The sequence below is a fragment of the Neoarius graeffei genome, chromosome 2 (assembly GCF_027579695.1).
Source record: "Neoarius graeffei isolate fNeoGra1 chromosome 2, fNeoGra1.pri, whole genome shotgun sequence".
Classification (NCBI taxonomy): Eukaryota; Metazoa; Chordata; class Actinopteri; order Siluriformes; family Ariidae; genus Neoarius; species Neoarius graeffei.
Genome location: NC_083570.1, coordinates 42187731 through 42209403, shown reverse-complemented (window position 1 = coordinate 42209403; position 21673 = coordinate 42187731). Strand labels below are relative to the sequence as shown.

At 42.2% G+C, this 21673-nt stretch overlaps 1 protein-coding gene across 1 annotated transcript in view; it reads right to left on the bottom strand.

The window, feature by feature from the left end:
• LOC132881602 (plexin-C1-like) overlaps positions 1 to 21354 on the bottom strand; it is a 48342-nt gene extending 26988 nt beyond the window's left edge. Inside the window, exons 1-9 of the mRNA XM_060914255.1 lie at positions 19914 to 21354; positions 19597 to 19728; positions 18630 to 18764; positions 18240 to 18340; positions 15405 to 15513; positions 15117 to 15267; positions 14863 to 14968; positions 13514 to 13607; positions 3612 to 3650 (exon numbers count right to left, since the gene is read on the bottom strand). Coding sequence (XP_060770238.1) covers positions 3612 to 3650; positions 13514 to 13607; positions 14863 to 14968; positions 15117 to 15267; positions 15405 to 15513; positions 18240 to 18340; positions 18630 to 18764; positions 19597 to 19728; positions 19914 to 20879 — 1833 coding nt within the window. The 5' untranslated portion in view covers positions 20880 to 21354. The remainder of the gene's footprint in view (positions 1 to 3611; positions 3651 to 13513; positions 13608 to 14862; positions 14969 to 15116; positions 15268 to 15404; positions 15514 to 18239; positions 18341 to 18629; positions 18765 to 19596; positions 19729 to 19913) is intronic.
• Positions 21355 to 21673: the final 319 nt, after the last annotated feature.

Here is a 21673-nt window from a genome sequence, read left to right as displayed (position 1 = left end):
TACAGCTATTTGTTCAGATGGTGATGGTATCAAGAACAAAAAGGCACCAATTTAAAAGATAGGCCCATAGCCACATGTGCTCTACCAATGAACTCATTATTATGATAACTGGCTAATCAGAAGCTTCAAAAAGTCATTTATTTTCTGAATCAAACATGGAGTTTCAGTATTGGGGAAATGAAATTGAACATTTTTATCTGAGGTTTCTGTAAATGTTTGACCTCAACTACTGTATGTAGATATTATTATTATTATTATTATTATTATTATTGTTGTTGTTGTTGTTATTATTAGCAGCCACCGCCACATGGGCAGTATATGAATGGAAAATATTTTCACATGAGACTGCAAAAAGCCATGCTGGTCAATATCAAATTGCAATTTAAATAATCATCCATTATCTGTAGCCACTTATCCTGTTCTACAGGGTTGCAGGCAAGCTGGAGCCTATCCCAGCTGACTATGTGTGAGAGGCGGGGTACACCCTGGACAAGTCACCAGGTTATCGCAGGGCTGACACAGAGACAAACAACCATTCACACCTACCGTCAATTTAGAGCCACCAATTAACCTAAACTGCATGTCTTTGGGGGAAACCGGAGCACCCAGAGAAAACCCATGCAGACATGGGGAGAACATGCAAACTCCACACAGAAAGGCCCTCACCAGCCGCTGGGCTCAAACCCAGGACCTTCTTGCTGTGAGGCGACAGTGCTAACCACTACACCACCGTGTTGCCCTTTAAATAAACATAACTTATCAAATACTAGAGGTAGAAATAAAGGTGTTAAGTTTCTTTGTAAAAACAAAAATGTTTTGTAAAAGTATACTGGCAATTCATTTTGAAATTACAACACCAAATCAGAAAAAGTAGAGATGGTAAGGAAAATGCAAATTAAAAAAAAGAAAGCAGCGATTCCGAAATTTACTTTGACTTGTATTTCATTGCAGACAGTATGAACCAGGCTTGTAGTACTCGAGTCCAGGACTCAGACTCAAGTCTGACTCGTGCCCTAATTTTAAGGACTCATGATTTGACTTGGACTTGAGCACTGATGACTCAGACTTAGACACGGACTCGTGCATTAACTGCATTCGGACACATAAATTGGAGATGAGGACTTGGATTTTTTTTCTGTATTTTTTGTAACATGCCATAATAATTTGGCATAAGATATTTATATCTACATTAATTTTTATATTAATTTCATGCAAGAGGATGCACATTCTACGTCATGTTCAGGAACAAACTAACGTTAATGGCGCTAAAATGCCTGGAGAGAAGCCCCTAGGATTGTCTGATTTGCTTATACAGACTTCTCGTGCAGTGGGAAAAAATGCACTGCTATGCGTTCCATATGCAGAAGAACTATTGAGGAGATGACAGGGACAACCTCGAACTTCAATCATGATTTGGCAAGACTCCACCCAGAGAAGGAAGTGACATGCTATGTTCATTGTTCTGCTGATAGTGGGGCTTGCTTGCTGACTGATGAACTAGCTAGTGTTAAACCTCTTTCATGTTATTTGCCCTGTTGATAGTGGGCGGGGCTTGCTGAGCGATGAACAAGCTTTTCATCTGTAGCCTATTAACTAAAATGGGGCAGTCGAGCAGTAATGTTAGTGCAACACAGTAGCAGAGACAGTTTCACATAAAGGCAGCAACAGCCACCGTCAAATGGTGCAGTTGGAGTCTTGTTCTCGACTCAGATCAACAGTGGATTTGACTTGGACCTGACTCGAAATTTTCTTGAATGACTTGGACTTGACTCGGACTTGAACAGTGGGGACTCGAGACTAGACTCAAACTCAAACTTTGTTTGGGCGGGGGATAATAAGTGTTTATTTTGAAAAAAACAACAAATTTCATCAAGTTGTATCACTACAGTATATCAGCAACTCCAATCTTTAGCAGAAATATACGTATGTGATTTAGAGAGGGAGTTGTAAATGAAATCAGATAATTCATTGAATTTATTAAAAGAAATTAGAACACATCTGCAAGAGCACTAATACAACAAATCAGGTTGAGGTAATTGCAGTAAATATTGACACTAATGGTTAACTTTCTTCACGACTTAATGAAATCATGAGGTAAAACATCAAATAATGGGCTGTTGTCTTGTTTTGAGTGCAATGCAGGTCAAAGATTATTTACAAATCATCCTTTTCAAGTTTAATTTCAGTTTCAACATACCATCTCAACTTTTTCTGATTTGGGGTTGTAACTTTTTTGTTTTTAAAGGCCTGATGAACACAAACCCAATTCCTCTTTCACACCTCTTAAAGGTCCCATGGCATGAAATTTTCACTTTCTGAGGTTTTTTAATGTTAAAATGAGTTCCTCTGACCTTCTTAAGTCACCCAGTGGCTAGAAATTTCATAATGTGTAAACCAAACTATGCCCAACATTTGAGAATGGCGCGTCAAAACGGCGCGTTGATAAGCTCTTCCCTTTACTATGTCAGCAAGGGAGATGATCCCCACGCCCCCCCTCTGGATTCCCACCCACTGTATGGATTGCCCGCCCAGTTGTAGTGAGGAGACCATAGAGGACACAACAACATGGCATCACCTAAGCGAGCGAAACATGGAAATTGCGCTGTACATGGATGTGACAACACAGAAAAGAGTCTGTTTTTACTGCCGACGGGAGAGCCCCTGAAGACGCAGTGGCTTAATTTTATTTACTTCAATAATACGCCGTCGAGTCTACCTAAGACGGTGTATGTTTGTCGGAAGCATTTTCCTGAGGAATGTTTCCACAACTTGGGACAGTACAGGACAGGTTTTGCACATCAACTGTCACTGAAGCCTGGGTCCGTACCAAGCATCCCTGCCGCATCAGCAACAAACACCGAACAAGTAAGTGTATAACTGGTCGTTTTGCCGTGTTTTAAAATCGGTGCGTTAGCCTAGCAATGGCTACATTAGCTGTGCAGCTAACCGCTTCCTGCAGTTAGCCAGGTAATCTGCGCTACAAAACTAAAGAGCATGCAGCATGCTCTGTTAAACTGAGTTTAGTCTGGAAATTGGCTGTAACTTATGAGCTTATGTTTGACTATTGCTCCACAATGCATGTCTTCTGTTGGATAAGTGATATGTTGCTGTAGTTGCTGCTTCTATCCTCTTTGGTTATGGAGTGCGTGTTCAAGCCTAGGGTATTATACGTTCGTAAACTACCACTCCGAAAACTCTCACTCTGTTCTCTGTGTCACATTGAGTTTACGAAAGGAGTCCGAGGGAGAACGGGGTTTTGTCTTAGCAGCGTGGCTACAGGCGCTGATAGCAGCGAGTATGTGTGTGTGCAGCTTGGTCAAGCCCCTCCCCCTCCCCCCATGGCCCGCCCCTACCCTCTACCCTTCCCTGCCTCCATGCTTCTCATTAGCAAAACGACGCACTGGGAAAAGCGCTGAAATGGGGCTTTCTCCCAGGAGGCTATATTTACGTGCTGAGGGTTCATTTCGAGAAAGGCTGCGGATATAACATCCAGAAGCCTCCACGAGCCCATTTAAAGCATCAACAAACCACCATGCCATGGGACCTTTAACTTCCCCCTTACCAATCTTACATCCGTAAATGCTGTGTGATCAGATCCATATGTCACTCACCGTGTAGTTTCCCTCAGAGGATGATTCGCTGCATATGTCCTGCATAGGGGATGGAGATGCATTTTAATGCTTTGAAGTATTATATACAGTGGTGCTTGAAAGTTTGTGAACCCTTTAGAATTTTCTATATTTCTGCATAAATATGACCTAAAACATCATCAGATTTTCACACAAGTCCTAAAAGTAGATAAAGAGAAGCCAGTTAAACAAACGAGACAAAATATTATACTTGGTCATTTATTTATTGAGGAAAATTATCCAATATATTACATATCTGTGAGTGGCAAAAGTATGTGAACCTTTGCTTTCAGTATCTAGTGTGACCCCCTTGTGCAGCAATAACTGCAACTAAACGTTTCTGGTAACTGCTGATCAGTCCTGCACACCGGCTTGGAGGAATTTTAGCCCGTTCCTCCGTACAGAACAGCTTCAACTCTGGGATGTTGGTGGGTTTCCTCACATGAACTGCTCGCTTCAGGCCCTTCCACAACATTTCGATTGGATTAAGGTCAGGACTTTGACTTGGCCATTCCAAAACATTTAACTTTATTCTTCTATAACCATTCTTTGGTAGAATGACTTGCATGCTTAGGGTTGTTGTCTTGCTGCATGACCCACCTTCTCTTGAGATTCAGTTCATGGACAGATGTCCTGACATTTTCCTTTAGAATTTGCTGATATAATTCAGAATTCATTGTTCCATCAATGATGGCAAGCCGTCCTGGCCCAGATGCAGCAAAAGAGGCCCAAACCATGATACTACCACCACCATGTTTCACAGATGGGATAAGGTTCTTATGCTGGAATGCAGCGTTTTCCTTTCTCCAAACATAACATTTCTCATTGAAACCAAAAAGTTCTATTTTGGTCTCATCCGTCCACAAAACATTTTTCCAATAGCCTTCTGGCTTGTCCACGTGATCTTTAGCAAACTGCAGATGAGCAGCAATGTATTTGTGGAGAGCAGTGGCTTTCTCCTTGCAACCCTGCGATGCACAACATTGTTGTTCAGTGTTCTCCTGATGGTGGACTCATGAACATTAACATTAGCCAATGTGAGAGAGGCCTTCAGTTGCTTAGAAGTTACCCCGGGGTCCTTTGTGACCTCGCCAACTATTACACGCCTTGCTCTTGGAGTGATCTTTGTTGGTCGACCGCTCCTGGGGAGGGTAACAATGGTCTGGAATTTCCTCCATTTGTACACAATCTGTCTGACTGTGGATTGGTGGAGTCCAAACTCTTTAGAGATGGTTTTGTAACCTTTTCCAGCCTGATGAGCATCAATAACACTTTTTCTGAGGTCCTCAGAAATCTCCTTTGTTCATGCCATGATACACTTCCACAAACATGTGTTGTGAAGATCAGACTTTGATAGATTCCTGTTCTTTAAATAAAACAGGGTGCCCACTCACACCTGATTGTCATCCCATTGATTGAAAACACATGACTCTAATTTCACCTTCAAATTAACTGCTAATCCTAGAGGTTCACATACTTTTGCCACTCACAGATATGTAATATCAGATCATTTTCCTCAATAAATAAATGACCAAGTATAATATTTTTGTCTCATTTGTTTAACTGGGTTCTCTTTTTCTACTTCTAGGACTTGTGTGAAAATCTGATGATGTTTTAGGTCATATTTATGCAGAAATATAGAAAATTCTAAAGGGTCCACAAACTTTCAAGCACCACTGTATATTATCCTTATCAAAGTCAAACACTATGTGTCAAATTACTTCCTTAAAACAGAACATTGTGCTGAAATATTAGCCATGATTAATTTCAAGAAGAAGAAGACAACTCATTGCTTCATTTGGAAAAGACTCAAAGTCTTAGAATTCTTAAATAAAATCAAGTATTGATGTATTATTCTCAAACTAATTATTCAGACATATTCAAAGTTGCCAACTTAAGCACAAAGGTTAAATCAATATATTAAAAATAGGGGGAAAAAAACTAATAGAATGATACTGTATACAAATGATAAAGTGAAATTTATACACAGCATTAAAATAAATATCTAAAAGGAGTCTAATGTTTTGGTAATATATTGCTGCATGAAGAGTCTTAGTTGTAACACATAGATCACCAAATCTGGTTTAATATAACAATATGGAGAGTTGGCCCCTCACACATCCAGGGTCCTTAGTTCGATTCTGAGCTTGTTATTAACTAAAATGTTAATAACTTGTGAGTTGTTGATTAGTTATGTATCACTACAGTATATCAGCTACTCCAATCTCCAGCAGAAATATATGTATGATTTGGAGAGGGAGACTGTGAATGAAATCAGATAATTCAGTGAATTTATTAAAAGAAATTAGAACACACCTGCAACAGCACTAATACAACAAATCAGGTTGAGGTAATTACAGTAAATATTAACACTAACAGTTAACTTTTTGCATGACTTAATGAAATCAAGGACATGAAATCATAAAATGTGTGTGTGGGATGAAGGCAATTTTCTCTCTGTCTTTTAATTCACTATTTTTAATTGTACAATTCAATAAAATAATGCCATGTTTTATCTGTTTTATTTACTCTTGTGAAAATCAAAACATGATGGTTTGAAAGAAAAACTGACCACTTTCAGTTTACTTTAAGTCTTCAGTTCTTGAAATAATCAATGCCTCAGATTATACTTATGCATTAATTCTAGTCTTAATACTGCTGTTCACTCAAGCCGAAATCATGGAAGAAAACTGAGCTAAAGTCAAAGGTCTGACGCATGCAACTATCCAAGTAATGAGTAAGTCTGTAGTTACGCTTCTGAATCCTGATGTGTGCAATTTTATTAACTCATCACTCTGTGTGTGTGTGTGTGTGTGTGTGTGTGTGTGTGTGTGTGTGTGTGTGTGTGTGTGTGTGTGTGACTAACTTCTGAATGAGTAAACAGAAAGTAAATAATAAATAAGCATAAGAGATGCTTGTACATCAGTGTGGATTTTTTTCAGGTATTAGTACTTTTGCCTCTGTTTAATTTGAGCCAAATATTTTAGATTATTTTTGAGGACCACAAAGATTCAAATATCAAAAATGTAACAAAAAAATATCATATAGAATACTAACTTGAAAGCAATAAATATACGTAAATAAATTTAGGAAAGATTAAAAACCAGAACAGAGAAAAGGCAGCTAAATTTCTGAGTACACACAAAGAAAATAACACAACACAGACACAAACCCAGATAGGGATGACATTAGAGAACATGGGTATAATTAATAATGATCTAGGAGAGTTAGGGTAAAGCTGAAGCAAACAATGACAACGGTGAGTGTTGGGGCCATGATGGATGATACAAAATATGAATAAAAATATTATAACTGCATTTAAAAAATAACAGAAGAAGAAGAAACCGAGGAAGAATGAAGACTAACAAAAATGTGAACTTGTGTTAGGTTTCTGTTAAGCCTCACTCACAACCCGCCGTAAGTGTTTTGGACACACAAGGGTTGCAGGGTTTGGTAGCTCGCAGCCGTGCTGCAAGGTAGCGGTGAACCTGGGAGAAAGTTTGGGGGAGGAGTACGGGCAAAGAACTTGTCAAGTACAGGTCGCACACCTGACTTCCTCGAGGCATGGGAAAAACTGTGCCGTTAGCCCGTGTAAAGCGTATATCTGATGCACGTGATCAGTGCGTGTTCAGTGAGTGTGGAGTGCGTGTGACTTGCATTTTACCAGTTTCCTGTGCTACAAGTACGGGCTGCACTTGTGAAGCGTGTGTGACGCATGTGATTAGCACATTACAATCACTCATAACTTGCATGTGATGCAAGCCAGGAGTGGGTATAAAACCAGCGTGTCTGCAGCATTCTGCATCTGTCTTTCGACTGAAAAACATTGGATATTTTGTGGGAAAAATTAAAAAATTTTCAGTTTAAAGTTTAGAAAATGGGACCAAAGAAGAAGCGGTGCATGCGCTGCGCGCAGATCGCGTGCGCTGCGTGCAAGTCGTGTGCGCTGCGTGCAAGTCGTGTGAGCTGCGTGCATGCCACACATAGGGGTAGAAAGTGAGATGTACTTCTGTCTTGCGGGCCGCACAAATAGCAAGTGCGGAATACTTGTGTAGTACTTCTGAGGCACGTCACTTGTACAATGACCGTGCATCACTCATGCGTCTTACTGTCGTCACAAAAAGCCCCTACTAGCCGCGCTGCTGACTTGGTTCAGGCGTACAAAAGGAGTACGGGTCCTGAACATAGTGTATGCATTCTTGATTTGTCGTAAGACCCTTAAAATTTGCATGTGCAGGTCCAAAAGTCTCCACGGGCAGTCTACGACCTGCTACGGCGCTGAATACACGCAAGTGTCGCACAAGTCTCAAGCATGGTTTTGCCAAATTTTTTACCGTAGACTGCCTGTAGCAGCACGTACGGCGGCTTGTGAGTGAGGCTTTAGTTAGATCATTATAGTCATAATAATTACAGCGGTTTTGATTGTAAAGTGAGAAAATCTCGAGTGACCTGAAAAAGTGCAGTTCTATCTTGTCCGTCCTGACCGCCAGAGGCATAAGCACTCGATGTCTCCATCTCACGCATGTGCAGTTCCAAGTACCAGAGTATCTATTCTTTTTCAAGTACCAGAGTATCTGTTCTTTTTCATATTCTGGCTCGCAGGTAGACTGCACATCACTGAGATTTACTAAAAGAAAGCTGATAGTAGTCATGTGTTTTTAACTGTTTGTTGTGGGTAGCTCTGTGACAACTTGTTGGAGTTGCGAGCATCTTGCCCTCCAAGGCTGTGACAAGCGAATGTTCTGGTGAAAGGTTTGCTGCAGTTTGTTGTGTTCGCTCCTTTCGCTCGGATCATTATCCTCAGCTGGTCTACAGCTATTTATGTACCTAACGTACTGATAAGTTTACTTCGTAAGTATTACTTACGTACTCGCCTATTGATTGGTTGAATTATCGGTAACAACACTGGTTGGAAGTTACCCATTTTTGTTGGTGTAGGCAGCATGTGCATGTCCACTTTCAGTATTATGTACTTGTTTATTCTGTTAGCAGCTATGCTTACCTTGTTTCAACCAGTGCTTTCATTTGGTTTGTCTTAATCCACATATTCTAGAGATAACTTGGTTGTGCCTGTTTTTTGTGGTTGTAACCATAGCAAGCTAAGATTTGTTGGCAAAGGTAGTGTGTGCGCTCCCACGTCCAGTATGATTTACTTGATTTTTCTTTCACTTGGTTTACCCTAACTCGTACATTCTGGAGACAACTCAGCTGTGTTGATTTTCTGTGTTTATGCCTTGAATTATCAGTAACAACATTGGTTGGACCCATTTTTGTTGGTGAAGGCATTATGTGTGCTCCCACTCCCAATATTATTTACTTGAATTTATCTGTTAACAGCAAAAATTTTGGCTATGCTGCTTGTTTCAGCCGACGCTTTTGCTCAGTTTACCTTAATTCATTTATTCTGCAGATAACTCGGTGGTATATGTTTTCTGTCTTTGTAACCACAGCAAGCTCACCCTTGTTGGTGAAGGCAGTGCTCTTGGTGCCACTCCAGCATAGATACATTATATTGGCTTTGATTCTTGCAGTTGCCAACAGTATTCTGTTTGAGCTAACTTGCTACTTTGGTATCAACTAAGCTGTGTTGTGGCATCTTTGCTGGTGAAGGCAGTGGTATTGCTCCAACTCCCAGCATAGAACCATTTGTGTTATAGTTAATGCAGGAGGTTTCAAATATATATATATATATATATATATATATATATATATATATATATATATATATACACACACACACACACACACACACACACACACTCACTGTATGTTGCAACTCTTCTTGGTGATGGTAGTGTGCTTGCTCCCTCTCCCAGCATTTGCTGTTATTTCTTGTGTGTTGTATTTTACTGGTTGCCACCATGTTGAGCAACCATTATTGGTCAGCCTGTATGGCTTCTCTGCAGCCTGAAACAACCATAATGTGTCCCTCGTTCCTTGGCCTCAAGAATCTGAGGGAGGGTCTCTCAGAAGATCACTGCATCTTCATGCCTTGGGCAGTAAGGGCTGCTAAACTGGCTGAGCTGGAACAGCTGTTGGGGAATGTTCCATCACCAGAACAGTTGGCTCCAGCCCATCGATTGAGTCGAGCCAAACTTGCCTCCAAGGTGGACCAGCTGACTGAGGAGCTTAACCAGATGAAATCCTTCTTCCTAGCCCTCCAGTTTGGAACTGGTGCAGCGGATGTGGAGGCTCCTGTTCCTCCTGTGGCCATCTTGGCTCAGGAGGATGAACTACTCTCAATGGTGGCTTCGACCACTGAGTTTACTGAACATGGGGTAGACAAAGTCTCCCAGAATGCAGCCTCCCGTGCCTCTGAGGTGAGCTCATGTTCCTCAGCCTGCAGTTCTGGAGACAGTTCAGAGGATAGTTCTATGGGAGCCATCATTCATGTGGCCCTGGCCTGCCTGTAGCTGGATGCTCCACAAGCTCAGCCAGCTCCTGCCAGTGCTTTTTTTTTTTTACATGGTCCAATCTATGCCACTTTTACTGTGCCTCCATCAGATGAATACTTGAGGGAGTTGCATGCATGCTGGAGGGATTCTAGATCCCTCTCTCATGCAACATCCAGTGGCCAAACCCTGGCAGCCATGCAAGATACAGCAAAGTTTGGCTTGAGCCACATGCCAGCAGTTGAGAGGACTATAGCTCTTCTCATAGTCTCTCCTGATGAGACTCTGAGGCAGGATGCAAGGTGTCCCTGCCCCTAGTGTCCATTACAGTTGACCTGCTCTCCAAGGCCTATAATGCAGGGGCACACATGGGATGCATACGTAACTCATTATCACACCTAATGCTTGCTCTCTGAGCATCCCTGCAGGAGATCACACTGGATGCTTCCATCCACAATTTTAGTGATGCATCTCTGCAGGCTTTTGCACTTATGTCCAGAGAGCTGGGATGGTTGATGCCCACTCTCATCCAGGCTTGCCACCAGGTCCCTCACTGAGACATGCAGGAGGACCCTCCCCAGTATTCTGATGGAACCTGGTGAGCTGTTTGGGTCTGCAGCCTTACAGGCACTCGAGCACACAGTTCAAGCCAGGCAAACTAGACAGTAGTTTTCTGGGCTTTGCAGGAGTGTGCCTCCTCCCAGCTGGCCTGGGGGTTCCTAAGCTGCTACCCAGCACTGTTCTCACCCACAAACGTACCCCAGTGGTTACCCTAGGTCTCAGTGCCCAACTCAACAGCTTGCTCAGCAGGTGGCCCAGGACTTTCGGGTACCTAGGCGTCTGCCCTCTAGAAGATCTCAGGCCTTGGATGCTTGCTGTCGCTCCCCCAGGACCTTTAGAAGCAGGTGAGCCAGACAATGAGGCCCCAGGGCTGGTCATCAGCAGTTTTTCCCAGCAGCAGCTCAGTTACTGGGCTGCTTCCACCATGGACCCCTGGGTGATTTCCACCTTAACCCAAGGGTACAAACTTCAGTTCCAACACTGGCCTCCAACCTTGGGCTGGGTCAAAATAACCATCATACACGACCCGGCAAAAGCCCTAGCCTTGAACCAGGAGCTGTCCACATTCCAGGACAAGGGTGCCATCAAGCCAGTAGATGCCCTGTCACAACCAGGAGAGTTCTATTCAGCCTACTTTCTCATAGAAAAGAAAGACAGTAGATTCCACTCTATCCTTGACCTAAGGGGACTCAACAGATTCCTGAAAATCCTGAAGTCCCAGATACTCAGTCTTGCAGAAGTTTTGCATCCTGTTGCCAGAGGGGAGTGGTTTACATCAACTAGCCTGAAGAATGTCTACTTTCATGTGCCCATTGTGCTACACTACAGGCAATTCCTGTGGTTTGTCTTTCAGAGCCATCATTTTCAGTTCAGAGTGCTCCCATTCAGCCTCTCACTCTCCCCATGGATGTTCACCAGGTGCATGGCAGCAGCCCTCTCACCACTGCAGTCACGGGGCATGAAGGTCCTGCCTTACCTGGATGACTGGCTCATCTGCGCACAGTCCCGGTCTCAGGTGGCCCAGAACACAGTGCTTCTTCTTACACATGTAGCCCAGCTGGGAGTTGCGTGGTTCCTACACAGAGAATAATTTTTCTGGGGGTGGCTCGGAACATGGCCACCATGAAAGCCTGTCCATCGTCTCAGTGGGGAAACGTCATCCTCCACCTTCTTCTCTTCTTCCAAGAAGGCAAATGGTTACCCTATGGCCAGTTTATGCACCTCCTTGACAAATTGACAGCTGCTGTAACTCTGGTCCCCTTAGGCTTGCTGTCACTATGCTCCCTTCAGATGTGGCTGAACAGATTCTACTTGGATGCCAAGTGGCACCGCCACAGGAAACTCAAGGTGTCACGGCATTTTTGCTCCAGGCCATACCCATGGGCTCCTTACCATCCCATCAGGAGACCATTACTACAGATGCCTCACTCTCAGAATGGGGTGCAGTGTGACAGAACTGGGCAGCTCAGGGGTTGTGGTCTACTCAGTACTGCATGGAGCATAGCAATGTACTGTTGCAATTAATCCTTAACCAATGAATCCACCTGGCACAGTTTAACCCCTAAGAAAGTGAAGGGGAGGATAAGCTGAGACTGCTGTGCCCTGTGTGGGCTTTAAGTGTGTATGTAAATGCATATGTATGTGAATATATGGCAAATGTATGTGAATATATGGCGGTCTGAACAGCTGTTTGTTGGGTATGGTGGTCCTGTGTTGGCGCAAACACAGGGAAGGCTGTGTTCGTTCCAAACAGTGACTGTCTCACTGGATCGTGAGCATGGGCTCTGGCATTAGCATGAGCTTGGACTTAAGCATGGACAAGGGCTTGGACTCAGGCATGGACTCTGACCTTGGCATGGGCTCTTGTGTTAGCATGGGGTTGGACTCCAGCATAGACTCAGAGACTGGCATAGACTTTGGCATGGGCTCTGGTATTCTAGCATGGGCACATTTCGTGCAGGACAAGACATAGTTATGTATGTTGATGAGCATGGGGGGCCACCAGTATTTGGCTGATACATGCCCTTAATGCCCAAGTGGCCCGTGGCTGGTGAGATGTGAGCCCAAGTGATGACACGGTCTCTGAAGCGTGGAGGAACATGCCAACGGTGAGTCGGACAGTTAGTGGGAATGTGATATGGCATGGTCTGAGCTATGGTCTTATCCTTGCTGGAGCCTGGGGGTGGAGCAACAGTCTCATACTCACTGGAGCCTGTCTGTGGAGCGAAGATCTTGTGCTCGCTGGAGTCTTGTGGTAGAGCGACCTTCTCATCCTCGCTGGAGCCTGGCAGTGGAGCGACGGTCTCGTCCTCACTGGAGCCTGGTGGTAGAGTGACGGTTTCATCCTCACTGGAGACTGGTGGTGGAGCAACGGTCTCGTCCTTTCTGGAGGCTGGCAGCAAAGTGATGGTCTTGTTCTTGGTGGAGCCTGGCATGAACGCCTCCCCATCTGCCGCTGTGTCAGCTTTACGAATATCAGTCCCCCCCCCAAAAAAAAAATAGGGTTCCTTCCCTCTCTGCCTTGGCAATGGGGTGGCATTGCTCAGTCTATTGTCTCTCCTCTGCTACATCTATAGTATTGTACTCTAATCTGGAACAGGTGCAATGTCATTAGTCCTTGCAATGTGCGCTGTGTGCTCAGAGCGCAAATGCACATGGATGTGACACAGGATGGGAATTATAGAACAAACCAGACTGATGAAACCACTGACTGTGAAAGGGGTGGTGTAGGAACTTCACAGATAGGACCAAATGATTCTCTAATCATTCTCTAATAATCTAATCAAATAAAAATTACATTATAAATATGTGTTTAAAATAAAGTTAGCAAAAGCTCCAATGAAGGAACCAAAAGTAATGTAGACATGAATAAGACATGTGTCATGTCTCAATTTTATGCTGTATGTGGCTGAGGAATTTACGTAGACTCACTTGTATGGATTCATTCATTGCAGATACAGGAATCCAGGTACAATTCCTGCTGCTGCTGTTCCAATAACACCCAGCTGAGACACAGGCTGTACACCTAAATATTAAATACACATTACACTAAGTCAGACACTTAACTCTTGGTGTGATCCAGAACATCATACAAGTTAAAATTAAACACAAATTTAATTTTGCGTTCTAACCTCACTGACCAGTCAGTACAACATAAGAGAATCACAGAAAATCATCAGAAAATGACTGCTTTTAGCTGATATTCAGCTTCCTTGTCATTGCTGTAAGGTTCATACAGTCTGGGAGTACAAGCTTTCAAATGAATAGCCAGACAGATGCAGAATATCATCTTTAATATCAATGTTTTGGTATTCTGCAAGCATAAGCTTGTAGATAGCTATGATTGGCTAGCATCGCTGTGATTTACAGGGGAGAAAGAGAGTGTTGGACTCCTGGCCATGGATGACTGTGGCATCGTCAAGATTCAAACTTGTGTCTCTGGAAGGACAAATGCACTCAGAAGCTCAGGTTTTCAACAAGGTTAATTTAAAAAAAATAAAAAAAAATAAACAAACAAACAAAAACATGAGGTCCCAAAATAAACACGACTAAAAGTCATAACTGTTCTCAATAACCACAGTTCATTCAGATTTCCACGAGACTCCCAGAGGAAAACTGATGCTGAACCTCAAATATTAAAGGCAATGAGACGTGTTGAAAAACTCTGCAAAATATGAACTGAACCTCAAATAAAAGGATGAAAACATGAGTATACATCATGGTAATAAGATAACTGTGAATTAAAGCCTCTATTTAAAAGCTGCTAACATCAAAGATTCAAATGTTCATTGAATATTCAACCCAACTTTACCATAATAATAACAACTCAGAATTCTGAGAAATGTCTAACCTTAACAAGTCAAAACTTTTCTTCTCATCTCATTATCTCTAGCCGCTTTATCCTTCTACAGGGTCGCAGGCAAGCTGGAGCCTATCCCAGCTGACTACGGGCGAAAGGTGGGGTACACCCTGGACAAGTCGCCAGGTCATCACAGGGCTGACACGTAGACACAGACAACCATTCACACTCACACCTACGGTCAATTTAGAGTCACCAGTTAACCTAACCTGCATGTCTTTGGACTGTGGGGGAAACCGGAGCACCCGGAGGAAACCCACGCGGACAACATGCAAACTCCGCACAGAAAGGCCCTCGCCGGCCCCGGGGCTCGAACCCAGGACCTTCTTGCTGTGAGCTAACCACTACACCACCGTGCCGCCCAAAACTTTTCTTGTGACAGATTATTGGTTACAAAGTTTTTAATAATGGATCTTCTTACTGAGCATCTGACTTCACATTCTCTGTGATTTTTGGGCAGTTCCTCACTGTCAGGGTCTCTATGAAAGTCTGACTGCTGATATTGACCCTCACGTTAATAGGGAGTCCTGGAGAAGCGGAGCAGAATTACATATTGTTAGGCAAAATCATTTCATTCTATACACATGATCATTAAAAAAAATTTGGTTTCTTTACTAAGCCTATAAAATACAATATGACCCACACAATTCTGAGGAATACAATGAAAATACTGACCATCAGAAGATAGTCGCTTTTCAGAGAAATTGCAGGAGCATTTGGGAACTGGACTGGACATATTACACAGAACCACATTTCCGGCCTGGAATGTACATGTCAAGGGAAGACTTTCTGTGGCATCCAGGTACAGGTGTAGATTCAGATTGATCTGAGAGTGGACAACAATCGATAAAATAAAAATAAAAACAAAACAAAGACCAAGCAAAGAAAAACCAAGAAGTACTGTATATTTTAAAAAATTAAAAAAAGATAAATACTTTTGATATTTCATTCAGTAACATTTACCTCTCCAGGGGTCACAGAAACCACCTGAAAGAAAACCAGCTCTTTCTGAAAACCATCTTTAGAAATGGAGATCCAAGGTGACCCTGGACATTCCTCCTGTATACAACATCTAGAGTGAACAAAAACAAAGGGAAAAATTAAAAGCCTAATGTCAAGGGGCTTGTATATTGATCATATAACCACCAAAAGCCTGTGTGTTAGCATGAATTGGCAAGTAAGCAAGTGGTTTGGTTTGTGAGTTTTGGTCACGCTCTGAAGGAATATAAATATCAGAACTTGTAGTGTGTATTCTCCCACATCAACCATTAGATGAGTAAGAACTATTACTATTACTATTCAAGTAAGGGATCGTCCCATTCACACATCTTAATGAGCTTCACTCAATAATGACAGAAATAAGCTCTCAAACAAAGTCAAAAACAGCCTCACTTCCACTGTAGAGTCACGTGGTGACCACAGCTGCATTCTGTAGTTCCATACTGGTGAGAACACTTTTCTGGTATCTGTCGTGCTAATTACAAAAGCACCAGGAAGTAGCTACAAAAAAAACTACAGTAACAGCATGAAGTGACTTGTGGATAAACGACAATGTCGTGTGTACATAATAAATATGTTTTTGTCAGTTTTTGTCATTGTCTCATTTTGTTTATTGCTGGCAGAATGTTTGTACTCTTGCACAGCACATGATATACTGTATACTATAGATAATGCAAGTGGTACATTTTCCCTTTAAAAACAACAAATAAACTGAGCCTGTAACTATTGACTACACCATCAACATTCTGCACAAATCCTCTGATATCTGCCAGGTTGCTTTGTGCATAAATTTTACTGACCAATCTCAGCACCAGGCAGTTTAATAACATTACAATTGGTGGTGTTGCATGGTGACTAAATGTGCACTTTGGCTGGAGTCAGAAGAGAACTGTCTCTTCCAGAATTTTAAATATTGTATAATGTGATGTTTCTGAGCTGCTGTGAGATGTCCTGACAATACAGTAATTGCAATCTGCAGTCAGTGCTGTGTCAGGGTGTTGGGTCAGAATTGTTACATATTACACAGTTACATCAAAACAACATCAAGCCCCAAATTCAGACACAAAAGAAGTCAGATGACACTGTGATTAGCAGGAGCCGCAGGAAACAGAGAGGGGGAGTAAACAAGCCAAACAGGAGTAAATGTGTCTAATATAATACTGTAAGAGTCTATAGTAACAAAAACTAGAAAAGCACTCGGAGAGCGCAGACCTCTGCCAAGCAGCTCATTTCACCACATATTGAGACTTACACCTAAAATGAGATACTAATTCTCACATACGAGATATAATGGCGGTTTTCTTCTGGATCTAGCTCCATAGCTATTGAAGATACATCAAATCCGTTGAGATACTACTGATTCAGCAGAGTCTTGGCTACAGTTTAGTGTTGGTTGCATGTCTGTATCTTCATTTGTTACCTTACAGCATTAAAAATTCTAACAACCCCCTCATTTTTGTGTGTTCTGGATCATAGTATCCAGAATTTTGTCTGGATCCGGATCAAACTTTGAGACTTTATAGAACTCACGGAGATCCTTTCGTGTATTTTTTTTTACCAAACACACTGGTCATTTGTTATGGAGTTACATGCAAAAATTCCAAAAATGGGCCTATCTCGCAATGATAAAGAATCCTTTAAAAAAGTCCTGGATCCAGAAGGTGATCCAGATCACCGCCAAAATTTAATGGATTGTTACTTGTGCCCAGTCAAACCTCTGGGAAAAATTTCAGAGCAATCCGTTCATAACTTTTTCCGTAATGTTGCTAACAGACAAACCAACAAACAAACAAACAAACCAACGCTACCGAAAACATAACCTCCTTGGCGGAGGTAATAATCACTCCTCACAACCATGATGAGCAGAAAAGCATCTCAGAACGCACAACACATCAAACCTTGAGGTGGAGACCACATTCTACAACAGCAGAAGACTCCACTCCTTTCAGCCAGGAACAGGAATTTCAGGCTATTGTGGGCACAGACTCACCAAAACTGGACATTTTTTTCCTGAATCTTCATCTGTCCTGTTTGGGTGAGTCTGTGATCATGATGGCCTCAGATTCCTATTTTTACCTGATAAGAGAGGACCCTAATGTGGTTTCCTGCTATTGAAACCCATCCACCTCAGAGGCTGTTTTGTGCATGCTGTGATGCTTTTCTGCTCACCACAGTTAAGTGTGATTATGTCCTTCCGGGCATTTTCCTTGTACGTCTCTTATCAGCAAGGTGTTTCTACCCACAGAACTGCTGTTCACAATTTTTTTTTTTGTGCTTTGCAACATTCTGTGCAAAGTTTAGAGACTTTTGTGTGTCAAAATCCCAGGAGATCAGCAGTTTATGAAATATTCAGACCAACCCATCTGATACCACACTTTTTCATGCCATGATCAAAGTCACAGAGATCACACTTTTTCTTCATTCTGATGTTTGATGTGAACATTAACTGAAGCTCTTGACCTGTATCTGCATGATAATTTTGCATTGTGCTGCTTCCAGATTGGCTGATTAGATAACTGCGTGCAAGCTGCAGGTGTACAGATGTTCCTAATAAAGTGGATGATGAGTGTATTTCATTCTGTAGGATAAATGCTGCTAACACAGAAAGGTTACAGTTACACAGCAGCAGGCTGGTGATGAATGCGCACACAAGACAGTCATAGTAAGAGCTAACTGGTGAATAATGGCTTAAAAAAAAGCAATGGTTGCTAGAAGAGTTAACAAGCTGAACATAAAATGGCACAATGAACATAAACATTTAATTCATGAGGAATGTACAAGAGTAGCTGAGAAGGTTACCTGTTGTTGATCCCACACCAGCCACAGAAAGGGTCCATGCTGCTAATACAGTCTCTCAATGTCTTATATTTATCACACTGAGTTACTGCAATACGGTTAATCTACAGCGCGCGCGCACACACACACACACACACACACACACACACACACACACACACACTGCTATTATTTATCTTCTTGCTATTAGGAATTAAACATCTGCTCAAACTGTTGCACTGAATTGGCTGACTCAGAACTTTGAGCACTTCCTCTTAAAACAACTTCATTTGGTATTTATATTTCCAGCAATGCATGCAAAAATCATTAATAGATTTGGTCACTGGTCACAATTTTATCCAAAAAATCCAAGTGGGCTGACACAGCATTATCTTCAGATCAGCTAAAACTCACCTGATTTCTCAAAGCTATGTAGATGTAATTATGATCCAGTGGGTCAAAGTGCATTCTGGGAAACACCATCCTGTCATCATCAGATCTGTATAGCACTTGTACACAGCCAGGTCTGTAATTTCTGTCTAGCACAAGCTGTCATATCACACAAAACAAGGCTTGCAATCATTATGTTTTAACACAACATATGACCTTTGACAGCCATTGTAAAGTTTAATTTGTATGCTACCAGCTTCCCATATGGAGAAAAAAAGTGTGTACATATCGTACTAGGTAGATATCAGGATAGGCAAACTATATATTAGAATTAATAACAGCCTAATAAAACTACATGAAGAAAAATCTAAGTGTACTGTTTTCACTGTGTTGATAAATTACTGTTGTTGCATATAACATGAGAAAATCTTTTTTTTTTTCTTTGTATGGTCTCCAATCTTTCACAATATATATCTCATCTCATCTCATTATCTCTAGCCGCTTTATCCTTCTACAGGGTCGCAGGCAAGCTGGAGCCTATCCCAGCTGACTACGGGCGAAAGGCGGGGTACACCCTGGACAAGTCGCCAGGTCATCGCAGGGCTGACACATAGACACAGACAACCATTCACACTCACATTCACACCTACGCTCAATTTTAGAGTCACCAGTTGACCTAACCTGCATGTCTTTGGACTGTGGGGGAAACCGGAGCACCCGGAGGAAACCCACGCGGACACGGGGAGAACATGCAAACTCCACACAGAAAGGCCCTCGCCGGCCCCGGGGCTCGAACCCAGGACCTTCTTGCTGTGAGACGACAGCGCTAACCACTACACCACCGTGCCGCCCCACAATATATATCTTATACATATATGCTTGCACAAAAATAGTGCTGTTTGGCTCTTTGTGTGTATCGAGTTTGGTTATACCATTTAATATAAATGAATAAGAGAGAGAGAGAGAGAGAGAGAGAGAGAGAGAATCAGACCTTTATCAGTTGCCCATTTGCCGTTCCAATGAACAGCGCAGTCCAAGACCCTTTCCTTCTCGCTGCCACAGATGTCATTGAATTGTGTTTGAATACCACAGCAAGTGGTACAGCAGGCTTTCCGTTATCTTTCTACAGGAACAAGACAAATGGCTATCAGTAGCAACTTATCAGTAATAACAGATCGTTAGTAACAGATCAGTAGTAACATATAAATCAAATGTTGTTCCTTGCATGGAGATCATTAAATTATACACAAGTCTACATCAACATGTTTTAAACAGTACACTTAGGACAACTTTGTGAGTGTTTCAAACCTGAGAGCCACATGATGGGTTACATGTGATTTCTTGAGGAGGATCCTCAAGTTTGATGCCAGTAATGTTGTAAATAGCCAAAGCAGTGTTGTTCTCAGGATTGTGTGGTTGTTCTGCACGGAATATTCCCATCCATAAAAGAGAAGACTCAAACAAGATAAAGGTAGAAGACACAAGTTTTGAGGGAGCTTGGCCCTCACAGCAGCTTAAAGTCGCAACTTTCAAAGATTCTGTCATTTCTGATTTTTTATTGTTGTTATCCATCTTGAATAAAACCACTTTATTTGGGCTGCTTGATCTCCACCCAGTGTTGGCGAAGAGGTAGGACTGAAACTGTGAAGGTACCTGGAAACCGTCGACCCACTCAACATCAGGAATTTTAATGTTGGCTTCAACTGCAGTTGAGTCAAGTTGAGAAAAAATGCCACCTCGCTGACTTTGGTGAGTGTTGAGCAATGTCACACCATTATTGAAAACTAGACATTCATGCTCCACACCATCCTTATCCTTATCCTTACTCCCCACCAAGATGTATGCAAGGTTATCAGACTTTGGAACATCAACAATGAACGCAACAGATGATTCATTGATAAGTTGTCCAACCGGCATGTCTTCCTCCCTGTAGATGGTTCGGGTTATATCGGTTATATCCAGGACCTCGCAGTAGCCGCAGTCTGAGTTGCCGCAGATGATCACACTTGCGTTCTTCTCGAAAGGTAACAAGATGCTCACTGCGTTCTGGTGCCTGCTGTTTAACCTTTTTATGTCTTTAATCTTTTCCTGTACGAGATCGTGCTTCATCTGATAGAGCCGAGAGTCGGTAGCAACAAACACCTTGTCGTTCCCCACAGCAAAGTGTCTGATCACACCGTTAAAGGTGTATCCAGATGTGCAAACTGCTCCTTTTAAGAGAATAAACAGTCCGAATAAAACAGTCCTCGTGGTGTATGATCCATGGATATCCATGGTATAATCCTGGAACCTTCAGCCGCCTTCACTCGTCTTTACACAAATAAAAGATGCGCAAAAAAAAAAAAAGTTCACGAATTTAACCCAACATTAATTTTAAGCTCTCATTAAACTCAGTATCATTACGCGAGCTTTCCACAAAGTGATGATGACCTGGTGCTTAATCTTTAACAAAATCAAACCAAAAAGCTTCTCTCCTGAGCACCAGGAGCTGCTGAAACTGACCCCCAACTTCACCACATCATAAAGCAGCCTCCAGACCATGGACTCCTCTCTTATTTCTTCCAGCATTTACAGATGGTAAAGTTGTCTTTGAAGTTGTTAACTGTATCATTTTTGTTTCCTTTTTCCAGCAGCGCTTGGTTTTGATATAAAAATGTATCGTTCGACTCCTGTTTAAAGCCTCCTGAGCACTCAGACACTCTATAAACTGCTTTTAGCGGACTAATAATAGAGAAGTGCGCATATTCGGGTGCAGCCGAACTGAAGCAGAGACTCCGCCAAGCCTGCAGCCGCGTAATGACGTTTCCACAACCTGCGCCCTGATTGGCTGAATGCGGTCCTTTCGCGGACGAAATAAAAGGAAAAAAACAAATAAATAACCGTCGTTTTTCTCACACGAACATTTGCCTTTGATATAAAAGTATTAATTTACAGGATGCTAGTTCAAAATTATATATTTTCAGACGAAAAACGACAAATCTCACGTGCATGTGTAAAGTGTAAAGTCATTTATGTTGCTGATGAAGTCTAAAAGTCAATACAATGATGGCTTCCTTGTCACGAAAGTT